Genomic DNA, 13,846 nt, shown 5'->3' with positions numbered 1-13,846 from the left:
AGTGGTATTCTTATGTGAAAACTATTGTTCAATTTTGTTTAAATGCATATCTTATTAATAAAAGAGAGCTACAAATTGGGAAAATTTACTGTCAACATACAATTTAAAGAGTAAAACCCTAAAGTGTAAGGGAGGGACATACGTTAATGTCTTACACAGGGGAAAATAAATTTTTCTGCACTCTGGAAAAACAGGGTTTAACGCATGTGCCTAAAGTGTCGTCCCAGATTAGACTGAGCAGTCCGCATAGGCTAATCAGGAATGACACTTTTTGCTTAGCTTGATTTTAACATCAAAGAGACTTCTTTTAAATGATTAATACAATAAAAGCCGAGAATGCTATTCCTTATTAGCCTGTGCACTGCACTAATCCACATTACACACATGCATTAACCCTTTGCATGCTGGGAATTTTGTCTTCTGCTAAAATGTAGTCTGCTGAATTTCTAAAATTAGCATTTTCTTCGATTTTTTTCAAAGAATACTATCAGAATAGCAAACAGTTTGGATCCTGATGAGACGCCACGTTCTGTGGCGTCTTATCTGGATCCAAACTGTTTGCAAAGGCCTTCAAAATTCGGTTCCAGCACTGAAAGAGTTAAGCCCTGTTTTACCAGAACATGGTTCAATTTTTTTAAAAGGGTGGGTAGGTTTTTAATGGTATGTATATGTGGTTATTACCCCTACATATGGTATGCTGGGTACCCCTATGTCTCACCTGTAGCCAGTGCCGCTGTTCTCGTCCACCTTGGCAACAAAAGGATTCTCAAAGAGCTGGGGCGGCCGTAACCCGACCAGCACCTTGACGACCGCAAACTCAGACTTCTGTGCGGGAGACAGCCCGGCGGCCATGTCCTGTGCCGAGACCACCAGTGTATACTCGGCCCCTGACACAAACTGGCCCGGACCACTCACGGTGGTGACGATCTTACCAACCATCTCCCCCGAGCTATAGTCTTCTTCTGTGAGGATTTCAAACTTGCCCTCACCACCTGCAAGATATAGCAGTGTTGTTTTTTTTCTCACCATTTTGAGATTGGGGCTGAGGCCCTTTGAATTATTTAAAATCAATAAATTACTAAAATTGGAAAATAAGGGTGTTTTTTTTGGCTAACAAATATTTTAAAATTGAGAATGTTAGTGTTTTAAATATTATATTTACAAAGGTTTTAAAGCTGGAAATGGATATAAACTTGATGCTGCAGTTGATTTGAACAAAACTTGGGGGCCTTTAAGTGGGAATATTTGGCATTCATTTAGGACACATATATACTTTTTGAGAATGAGAATGGGACTGAATTCAACCCCAACTTTGACCAAAAAACACTGTATATCCAAATAACACCACATCTGAAGACAATACCTGTGTATTTAAACATTTAACTGTTATTTTAAATCAATTATTAATTTTAAAAATAATTATCATTTAATATATTCAAAACACATAAGCAGTTGAAACATTTGTTTGCCATTTAGAGAACTTGAAACTTTACCCACTGCAAGTATTAAAGAGTGAAGGTAGAAGTATAAAAACATCAGATAAGTATATATGAATATCTTTACAACACTGTGCAAGTAGTTCACCATGTTTCACAAGTATGTGCAGGCTATATTGCAGGTAGGGTACACAGGTAGGGTACACATGTTAATACTTGACATCTGGTATGATGCAGTCTCAGGTTTATGAATGTACATCATTTCCTTTAGACCCCCAAGAGAAAATCATCATTTAATTAGTAGCAGCTTAAATTAATAATCACTGTTTTAGCTGACAATTACAAGAATACACCCTGAAACTTCAGGACACATGTACCAGCAGGAAATGATAGCCAATCAAGATATAAGAACTGAAAATGGGCTACAACAATATAATTTAGAATTGGATCAACTTGATCACACATTTTCAACCGTTTCCAAATTAAAATTATTCAGGCATGACACCAAATCTTTGTTATCTCAGACTGAAATAATATTATCAATTTAGTATACATTGAAAGCATAAACCGAAATCAAGTTCAAAACAAATATGATGTTAATGTTGGTAATGTTTTCATTTGTCAACATTTTACATATGCTTTAACAGGTTTAGAAATGAACATTGCTCAGGGAAAACATGGCATTATGCATGCGCGCAAGGTGCCATCCCAGATTAGCCTGTGCAGTCTGCATGCGCGCAAGGTGCCATCCCAGACTAGCCTGTGCAGTCTGCACAAGCTCATCAGGGATGACACTTTCCACCTAGACTGAATTTTCATTTAGAAAAGACTTTATGTAAACCAGTCCTGTCCCTTATTAGCCTGTGCAGACTTCAGAGGCTAATTTGGGACAATAAGTAACGCACATGAGATAAGTCCAGTTTTTTTCAAAGTGTGGCTCTAATTGATTGAAAAAAGTCAAGAATCCTTAGTTTTATTGCATACTAGACTCAGATGAAAAGTATCCAGTTGTTGTTGCCCATAACACATTACCTACAAAACTCAAGATTGTGGAGTACATGTATCTGGTTGTTGTTACCCTTATCACATTACCTACCTGACTCAAGATTGTAGAGGATCCGGTTGTTGTTGTCCGGGTCATGTGCATACAGTGTGTAGACATTCTCCCCAAAGCCTGGACTGCTTGATACAGTCGCAAGAAACGGGAACGGGACATTCTTGAACACGGGTCTCTCATCATTCTTGTCCTGAACCTCAATTGTAACGTTGCACAAGGTGAAATCTGAAAATATAGTAGATCACTTACATTATGGAAGTTGTATGTTGAAAGACCTGTTATATATAAAAGACAAGGTTAATTTAAAGTGGTATGAATGTTGATATTTCATGTTTAATATGATTAAATAAGTACTGACCAACTTGAACTTTGTCACAAACATGGCCAATACCCCCAGCAATGCTTTGCCAGTTTTGTTCAAGAACAAATAACTAAGGAATTGCAGATAATTGGACATACAAAATGTCTTACACATTTACACTTCATTGTGATGACATATACAAAGATTTGAATAATTCGCTAAAGAAATATGGAAGTGATCCGTTCCACAAACTTATAACCCATTTTATGTGCACCCAAAACCAACTGGAAAAGTGACTCCAATATACCCTTTTCCAAGCATTGTTTAATTTACACGAGCAAAGAACACAGCCGCCAAAACACCAGCACAAGAAAAATAAAGAAACTGCAAAGGCAGTCTGTTAAGACCCTTTAAACAGCCCCTAATCACACTCCTGTCTGATCACATTCCCTTTAATATCTCTCTCACCAGGGGCCCTGTCCAAACAGTGTGGACCGATTTCACAGTCTGATGGTTTGCAATGGTATAATTGGAAATTAGCTGGACCACTACACTTCAAGCCAAGGTTTGCTAAACAGGGGATTCAGCATATCAAACAATTCCCTGGGAATAATTAGGTGCAAGAGACAGCTCATGAACTTAAGGGCCTTTTCTGGATTCAAATAAGCTGCTTTTTTTGGAAAATTAGGCTCAATGCATATACATAAAGTGTCACCTAAGATTAGCCTGTGCAGTCCACATAGGCTTTCAGACACAACACTTTCAGCTTTTACGGATTTTTTGTTTAAAGGAAGTCTCATCTATGAAAAAGTCAGGTTTAGGAAGAAAGCTTTCAGACACAACACTTTCAGCTTTTACAGATTTTTTGTTTAAAGGAAGTCTCTTCTATGAAAAAATCAGGTTAAGGAAGAAAGTGTCATCCCTGATAAGCCTGCGCACATTGCAAAGGCTTATCAGGGACAACACTTAACCCACATGCATGAATACCCGTTTCACTCGAGGGCAACTCAAATACATTGTAAGATTACTCAGTATGACAAGAAGATACTTAAATCTACGCTTGGTAAATTTTATATTTATTTCAAATGTTATTACCGGTATTTGCAAAACATCTAAATTTGATCACAATATATTTTAAAGGGAGAGCATTTTATAATAAGCTGTTTTATAAAACAACATGGGCAATTAAAAATGCTCAATATGACCAAAGCAGAAAAGCAGCTAAAATTTATTTGACCAATCCAGCATAATGGAAATCGTGTTAAAACCCAATTAACAAACAAGGTAAGGCTAAATGACAATTAAGTTCTTCCCTCCCACATGCTGCGCTTCTTAAAAGCTGACATTCCAACACAAAATTTAATAATTCATAAATTTAATACAAATTGGGCCAAGATAACTTTTTCAAAATATCAAAGAAATTCTACAAGTTTAATCATCCCTAATCATGATCAAGTGGGGTTCTATACATCACAGGGCTGGAATCTTTGAATTTCATGGCTCAACAAAATTTATTAGCTTTTATCACAAGCATAAACTTTTTTCCTTAGCATTCATACAGTTGATGTTAAATCAAATGAATGTTGACACATGGCTGGTGTTGATAACTGGTTTAAAATAAATTTGTTCTGATCATTTTTTTTACACTATACAAGATTTATCTACAATCTTAAATCCTGCAAACACAGATAGTATTTACATAACTCAAGAGCTTTTTTTCCCTGTTTTTGTGAAGCAGCCTTGGTCCTCCCATTTGTGAAAAAATGAGTAGCGAACATTCTAATAATTTGAAAATTTGAGTCATGAACTTCTATACTTGTGAAAAGTTGAGTCGCAAACTTCTCGACATTGTGAAAATTTTAGTGGCAAATTTCCCAAATTTGTGAAAAACAGCCCATACTCACAGAAGGAAACAAGATGCGTTTGTGAAACACAATGTCCCCCTATATGACGTTTGACTTTGAAGGATGACCGTGACCTTGTGAAGGATGACCTTGACCTTTCACCACTCAAAATGTGCAGCTCAATGAGATACACATGCATGCCAAATATCAAGTTGCTATATTCAATATTGCAAAAGTATTCATAAAATAAGCGATTTGGGCCACATATATTTGACCTCTGACCTTGAAGGATGACCTTGACCTTTCACCACTCAAAATGTGCAGCTCCATGAGATGCACATGCATGCCAAATATCAAGTTGCTATCTTCAATATTGCAAAAGTATTCATTAAATGAGCGATTTTGGCCATATATATTTGACCTCTGACCTTGAAGGATGACCTTGACGTTGACCTTTCACCACTCAAAATGTGCAGCTCCATAAGATACACATGCATGCCAAATATCAAGTTGCTATCTTCAATATTGCAAAAGTATTCATTAAATGAGCGATTTTGGCCATATATATTTGACCTCTGACCTTGAAGGATGACCTTGACGTTGACCTTTCACCACTCAAAATGTGCAGCTTCATGAGATACACATGCATGCCAAATATGAAGTTGCTATCTTCAATATAGCAAAAGTTATTGCACAATGTTAAAGTTGGCGCAAACAGACAGACAAACAGACAGACCAACAGACAGACCAACAGACCAACAGACAGGGCAAAAACAATATGTCCCCCACTACTATAGTGGGGGACATAAAAACAAGGGACAAAATTGTCACAAAATCAGATTTTCAAAAATATATATTAATAACTAGAGCTTTGTCACAGACATGACTTATACCCCCACATGCTGCATTGACACAGAATATTTTGCATACTGTCTTCACAAAACAACAGAAGCTAATTTATGGCGATTTTTAAGAATTATTATGCTCATATCATTTATGGCCATTTTGACCTTTGAACTGTTGAATTCTTTGTATGACACGCCGTCCAATAACTGTGAACAAAATTAATGTGAACAAAATTAATGTACAGAGTCATTTTAAAATCTCACTATGAACGACTTGGTAATGGCCTGGACAAGATCATTTATGGCCATTTTTGACCTTTGAACTGACAGTGTAACCTTGACGTTGCAGGTATTGACGTAATTATTTCGTGCAACACACCGTCTTATTATGGTGAACAAATGTGCCAAATGATTTTAAAATCACACAATGAACAACATAGTGATGGCCAGGACAAGCTCATTTATGGCCTTTTTTGACATTTGAACTCAAAGCGTGTCCTCTACCTTGGAGATATTGACGTAATTCTTTTGCGCCACACACCGTCCAATGATGATGAACAAATGTGCCAAAAGATTTTAAAATCTCACAATGAATGACATAGTTATGGCCCGGACAAGCTCATTTATGGCCATTTTTGACCTTTGAACTCAAAGTGTGACTTTGACCTTGGAGATATGTTACTAATTCTTTCCCTCAACACACCGTCCAATGATGGTGAACAAATGTGCCAAATGATTTTAAAATCTCACAATGAACGACATAGTTATGGCCTGGACAAGCTCATTTATGGCCATTTTTTACCTTTCAATTTAAAGTGCAACCTTGACCTTGGAGATATTGACGTAATTCTTTTGCGCAACACACCGTCCAATGATGGTGAACAAATGTGCCAAATGATTTTAAAATCACACCATGAACGACATAAGTTATTGCCCAGACAAGCTCATTTATGGCCATTTTTTATCTTTGAACTCAAAGTATGACCTTGACCTTGGAGATGTCAACATAATTTTATCGCGTGACACACCGTCCAATGATGGTGAACAAATTTGCCAAATGATTTTAAAATCTCACAATAAATGATAAAGTTATGGCCCGAACAAGCATTTGACCTTTGAACTCCAAGTGTGACCTTGACCTTGGAGATATTGACGTGCTTTTTTCACACAACACACCGTCCCATGATGGTGAACAAATGTACCAAGTCATTTTAAAATATAACGATAAATGACAAAGTTTTGTTCCGGACAAACTTTCGGTTTAAAACACACTAAGTGACCCTGTGACCTAGTTTTTGACCCGGCATGACCCATATTCAAACTTGACCTAGACATCAGATACAATTTGTGACCAACTTTGGTGAAGATCGGATGAAATTTTGGGACAGACAGACCGACAAAGTGACTCCTATATAGCCCCCATTACCAATGGTAATTGGGGTATAATTATGTATATAAGTGGTAAAGGGTTATTGCAAGTTTTATTAAAGAATTATTGTGAAGACTGCATACCAGCAAAATAACCTATTTTGGTGCATTAGATCCAAAAGGAAAATGTCTGCTTGACAGAGGAGAACACATGCTCTCCCACCCAACCAGCACTGATAACATTCTGTAATCTGTGATTGATGACAGAAGACAAGCCCATGATTCAGCAAAACATCAGTTTTCAATGGGGTTCTGTTCCAAGCAGAGAACAAATAGGTGGTGCTCTTCAATATAAATCTTATATTACACCACTACAGTGTAGTCCTAAGCCATGTTTTTCAATGGACAGGATTAATACATGTATCTTATTTATAAGAGTAATCATAAGAACAAATGTTAAGAACAAGTTCAATGAAGATTGCACTAACACATGGGACTTCTAGAGTGTTCACAATTTTTATCTTAGATCTGGCCAATCTACCTAGTTTTTGACCCATCCATTCCCAGTTTCAAACTCATGTGATATATGATTGGGCAAAATGTTCTCATTAAGTTTCACGAAGAATGTGTAATAAATGCAGCCTCTAAAGTGTTAAGAGCTTTTTATTTCATTTGACCCAGTGATCTAATTTTTAAATCAAAGTGATAAAGTGTTAAATTTCACCGTTATCTTGTGACTTGTGTTCTAACTCAATTTTATGAAAATTTCAAAATAAATGTGACCTTAATGAGTAAAAACTTTTATTTTATTGGACCAAGTGACCTAGATTTTAATCCTAAACAAGATATGTGTTTGTCAGAAACACTTATAATGTCCCCTTTTGCGGCGCTTTGAAGCTATATATTTGACCTTTGATCTTGATGGATGACCTTGACCTTTCACCACTCAAAATGTGCAGCTCCATGAGATACACATGCATGCCAAATATCAAGTTGCTATCTTGAATATTGCAAAAGTTATTGCAAATGTTAAAGTTGGGGCAAACAAACAAACAAACAAACAAACAAACAAACACACAAACCAACAGACAGGGTAAAAACAATATGTCCTCCACTATAGTGGTGGGGGACATAAATACTGAGTTTCAAACTTGGACGAAATATAATTGCAGTTATAACAAATGTTCTGATCAAGTGTCATAAAGAATAGGCAATAAATGTGATTTTTTTTCAATTTGATCTGGTGACCTAGTTTTTTAAACTTAGTCATGATATAATTGGGACAAATGTTCTCACTAAGTTTCATGAAGATTCAGGACAATATATTTGGCCTCTAGGGTATTCAAAAGCTTATCCTTTAGTTTGACCTAGTGACCTAGTTTAGACCTCACACGTAAAGCAATTTCAAACTGGGCAAGAAATTGAGTTTTACCATGGCTCATCTAAATGATTTACATATAGTATACCGTAACCTTGAAGCTCTGAAAAAAGATTATAAAATATGACTCTCTTCACACAGTTATGTTGTCTTTTCTCTGTGTGAAAAAGCAGGCTGAACCAGAAAAAAAATCTAGTGCCGCAACAATATACCTTTATACCTTTATATTGATAAGTATCAAGGTATGTGTTCTCTGTTTTAAACAGCAATATGCTGTGTGCAATACCAGTATGGCAATGTTCATCAAAATCCTAATGGAAAACCTGCAGCAGAAACAGTTATATGGAGATGTTGCATGTTTACCTCAACCAAATCATTATGCTAACGCCAACGCTAAGATTTTATTATTATAGCTAAAACTACTTTTGCTGAATAGTCGGGCTAAAAATGCATTGTCAATAGACAAGTTCCGATAATTATCGCACAAAAATTAATTTTGTTATAAATTTCAATGTGGGTTTGCGGCTGGGAAATATATTGCATTCCTTGTTGTGGACTATTCATGTAGCCCTTCTAAAAAACACTACCCTACATTGCTGCATTCCTTATCACATGTAAAACACTACACCCTACCTTGTTCTTTCTGACTGACAACAACATTACAACTGGGGTGTTGTATTTCTTGCCTGGAGGAAAAGGCTTCCTTCAAGTGAAAGATATATATAGTTTTATCTATTTTCAGTTCACCCTTACCATCATAGACAGAAAACTAAACATTAAAAATGCTTAGAATTGCTATCAAAAACGCCCAAGAATTCTTTTTTATGAAACCTGCAAATAATATTTATAAAACATTTAGATTGTTTAAGGAGCAATGCCACAGTCTCAAATTTGAGCCATTTCCAGGTTCTATACCTGTCAAGCAGACATAATGACTGCAAAATGCTTACTCTCACTGCATTTCTTGCTCCAGACTCTGACAGAGAAAAGAGATGGAAGGCTTTGATTAATTATTCCTCCAGCATGCTACATGATAACATGGAGTAATTTAAGAGTCCCACCTGATAAAAGGGATTACTTCCCCATATAAACCTAGCACACCTGATGGTTGACACTCTGAGAACTGCATTCTATCATTTTATGTTCAGTAATTATTGCACATTAAGCATGCAAATGGAATGCATTATATAGATATCTACCTTATAAAGCAAGCCAGATTGTATGGACATTCTGCACAAAAGCCCCCCAAAAAATCAAAGCAAAGAAATAAGAGCGTAAGAGCAAATCTAAAGACATACTCTTTACAGCCAGGCATGTCTGTTTACATCATGAAAAAGATTATTTAAGAAGACATATTCTACAGATGATACTATATGGTGTGATTTTCTCTTACAAAAGTATTGGCACAAATCTTTGTCACATAACAACAGTTACTATCTCTTTCTCTCTCTCAATAAAAAGCTTAATTATCATAAAGCAACCATTTCGGACAAAACTCACCCTTCCTAATAAACTATGGGAATGTCATGCATGTATTACTGTCAGAAAATATGAGCTTTGTTAGAAACTAATATCTCAGCAAACAATGGAACCAAAAAACTGCATTCCCCTGGAGGGATAATGAAGACCCCAAGTAGATCTGTCAGGGGTTGCCTGATAAAATTAATGTTCCTTATCACCAGCATCTTAATTAATAGGCCTTGTTTGTGGGAGGGGTACATGAAAAGATCCCCTGAAACTTCTCAGTATCATGCTCTTGCTTTTTTCCAGTCCATGAACAAGTTGACTATCAATGGTGAATCACAAACTTAAAATTGGTATTAACGAGCCTCAGTCTGGGAAAACCGGGCTTAATGCATAAACATAGTGTATTGTCCCAGATTTGCCTGTGCATTCCACACAGGCTAATCAGGGACCACACTTTCAACTTGTATGGTATGGTATCAGGGACCACAATTTCAACTTGTATGGTATGGTATCAGGGACCACACTTTCAACTTTTAAGGTATGGTATCAGGGACGACACTTTCAACTTTTATGGTATTTTTTGTTCAAAGGGAGTCTCTTCATAACAAAAATCCATTATAGGTCGTAAGTGAGGTGCCTGATTAGCCTGTGCAGACTGCACAGGCTAATTGTGGATGACTTTTTATATTAATTAAAATCCAAATTTCCCAAACAAGCTATTATTAATCAGGGGTTCCAGTTAACACAATTTCAATCTAAAACTAGAGCTTTGTCACAGACGTGACGTATACCCCCACATGCCGCATTGACACAGACTATTTTGCATGCTGTCTTCACAAAACAAGAGAATCAAATTTAAGGTGATTTTTAAGAATTATAATGCCATTATGATTTATGGCCATTTTGACCTTTGAACTCTTGAATTCTTTCGCATTACATGCCGTCCAAATTTATGGCCATTTTTCACTTTTGAACTCCAAGTGTGACCTAGACCTTGGACTTATCGAGATAATTCTTTCACATGACACATGGTCCAATGATTGTGAACAAATGTACCATGTATTTTTTAAATCTCAAAATAAATGACATAGTTTGGCCCGGACAAGATCATTTATGGCCATTTTTGACCTTTGAACTCACATTGTGACCTTGATGTTGCAGATATCGATGTAATTCTTTCACGCGACACACCGTCCAATAATGGTGAACAAATGTGCCAAATGATTTTAAAATCTCACAATGAACAACATAGTTATGGCCCGGACAAGCTCATTTATGGCCATTTTTGACCTTTGAACTCAAAGTGTGACCTTGACCTTGGAGTTTTCGACGTAAGGAGTTATCGACGTACTTCTTTTGCGCGACACACTATCCAATGATGATGAACAAATATGCAAAATGATTTTAAAATCTCACAATGAATGACATAGTTATGGCCCGGACAAGCTCATTAATTTCCATTTTTGACCTTTGAACTCAAAGTGTGACCTTGACCTTGGAGATATCAACGTAATTCTTTCGCACGACACACCGTCCCATGATGGTGAACAAATTTGCCAAATGATTTTAAAATCTCAAAATAAATGATAAAGTTATGGCCTGGACAAGCATTTGACCCTTGAACTCCAAGTGTGACCTTGACCTTGGAGATATCGCCGTACTGTTTTCACGCGACACACCGTCCCATGATGGTGAACAAATGTAGCAAGTTATTTTAAAATCTAACGATAAATGACATAGTTATGGCCCGGACAAACTTTCGGTTTAAAACACACTAAGTGACCCCGTGACCTTGTTTTTGACCTATACATCATCAAGATACAACTTGTGACCAAGTTTGGTGAAGATCGGATGAAATTTTGGGACAGACCGACAGACCGACCGACAAAGTGACTCCTATATAGCCCCCATTACCAATGGTAATGTTCAAATTCCAGACTAATGATCACTTTTCTTTCCTGATATATGCTTTCTGTTAGCAATAACCATCCCAGTAAGGTTATTAATACTGCACACAATTACAATGTACCCAGTGTAGAGAAATCCTGGTCAAGTATGTGTACATTCATGATCTACGTCAGCCCTGCATTGACTGATAAGCCTCTGTCAACATGTATGATTATAGATATTTATATATTCTAACTACATCATTTTAAAATTAAGAAAAAAAAAATTAGTAAGTGACTAATGCTTGTAAATGTTCACATAGTAATTCAATTCCTGGGGATGAAACTATAGTAATTCAATTCCTGATCATGAAACTATAGTAATCAATTCCTGGACATGAAACTAGCCCCCACATTTAACCATTTCATTTCATTTATGAAGAAACTATACTTGCTCATGGTTCCTCTTGGCACAATCTTCAATAAAAGTGAGTTTCTTTTAAGGCCAAATTGCTGGTCAATTTTCTGTCTTATAAGCAAAGGGCCAAGGGTGCAGTCTACTTGGACCCCAAGGAACGAAACTGTTTTGAGCAGTTAGTGTACAAAAGGTAACACAATTGACCTATCAGAAAAGCTGCCCCAACACCTGGCAGCTATGTTGTAGAACAAAACACAATCATTTTGGAACTCAGCCCAGATATCATTAAAACACAACATTTTAAAGTTGTGAGCAATGTCGACACTATAAGCGTCAAAAATGTGAATTCTATAGTGTTCAAAAGGTTTTACTGTAGCCTTATAAGGAAAACTTTCTCACCTCATGACAGCCATGTTTTTTGATAAACCAGAAGCATTCCTCACATTTAGGAGAAATCATAAGAACAAAATGTCCTCAGAAATTTTATGAAAATTGCGCACACAAAATAATGTGACCTCTCGAGTGGTCAAAAGTTTTTTTTCTACAATTTGACCTGGTGACCTTGTTTTGAACCCACATGGCTCAGTTTTGTATTCAATTGAGCAATCACTCCAGGAAAAATGTTCTCACCAAGTTTCAAGAAGATTGGGCAATAAGTGTGGCCCTTTATAGTGTTCACAAGTGTTTTTTCTTTATATTGACCTAGTGACCTTGTTATTGATCCCACAAGACCCACTTTTACACTTATACCAGTTACAGTAGGGAAAAACATTCTCACACAATTTTTGGAAAATTGTGCAATGAATGTGGCATCTAGAGTGTTAACACGTTTTTTTATTTGACCTAGTGACCTAGTTTTATACCATACATAACATAGTTTAAAACTTGACCTATATTTCATTGGGACAAAAATGTTCTGACAAAGTTTTATGAAGATTGGGCAATACATGTGTCCCCTACATTGTTCACAAGAAAAATGTTGACAATGGTCCAGGCACAACCAACAAAGTTCAATTATAAAAGCTCACCGAAAGCCTGATGTGCTCAGGCAAGGTAAAAATCACAGACCAAAATAGGCAAGACCTTTCATGAAAACATGAAACTGAACAGTGAAATAAATCTTTATTTGATCACAATAAAAGGACCACATAAATATCAGCCAGTGAAGATATCCAGGGTGAGTGCTGACAACATCACTGCAGACCTCTCTTTGATATAAGCCACCCCCTCATATTCTGCAGTTACTCCAGTAATTGATAGACAATTGATGGCCTTAGTGGACCCACAGGCAAACTGGGCAGGTGATCTCAACTCTACACCCATATTTATAACAGAAGAAAATAACATTTATGAGAGCACTAAAGTACTTTTCCATTCCATAATGATTGGGAACAGGCCGTAGTGATTAAGACTGGACTCCCTACTGCGCCATAAGCTCCTGAAGTAAGCAAGGGTTTTAATACTGTAAACACTGCACCTTAGTCATAGATGCGAGACATTTTCAGGTTCAAATTCAGGAATTACGTTAATAGTCGGGATATTTGACCTAAAATCTGGACACCTAAAAGGATCAATTATGCCACCGTAACTGAAGTCAGTAATCAGTACCGTATTTTTCGATACTGTAGTATCGCTCTTCATATCCTATTCTTCACAAAATAGAAAGTCAATTGAATTACTTATTAATATGCATTTGAAAACTGTTTGTACATGTAGATTGCACGTTTTCTATCTTAAACAAGAAATGTGTTTGTCAGAAACACTATGTCCCCTACTGGGCCTCTTTGATTTATTATATTTTTTATCATTTGGCAGGTTCAGATAATTATTTCCCTTTAAAGCTTAT

At 36.5% G+C, this 13,846-nt stretch overlaps 1 protein-coding gene across 3 annotated transcripts in view; it reads right to left on the bottom strand.

Annotated features, from left to right (window-relative positions):
- LOC127844602 (neural-cadherin-like) overlaps positions 1 to 13,846 on the bottom strand; it is a 195,265-nt gene that overhangs the window by 135,409 nt on the left and 46,010 nt on the right. For all 3 annotated transcript variants that reach the window (XR_008032834.1, XM_052374992.1, XM_052374993.1), the window contains exons 3-4: positions 2,533 to 2,718; positions 719 to 992 (exon numbers count right to left, since the gene is read on the bottom strand). Coding sequence is in view for 2 of the 3 variants with exons in the window: in XM_052374992.1 (XP_052230952.1) it covers positions 719 to 992; positions 2,533 to 2,718 (460 nt within the window). In the remaining variant the exon portion in view is untranslated. The remainder of the gene's footprint in view (positions 1 to 718; positions 993 to 2,532; positions 2,719 to 13,846) is intronic.

Source organism: Dreissena polymorpha, chromosome 9 (assembly GCF_020536995.1).
Source record: "Dreissena polymorpha isolate Duluth1 chromosome 9, UMN_Dpol_1.0, whole genome shotgun sequence".
Classification (NCBI taxonomy): Eukaryota; Metazoa; Mollusca; class Bivalvia; order Myida; family Dreissenidae; genus Dreissena; species Dreissena polymorpha.
Note: the sequence above shows the minus strand (reverse complement) of the source record. Positions and strands in the feature narration are given on the sequence as shown.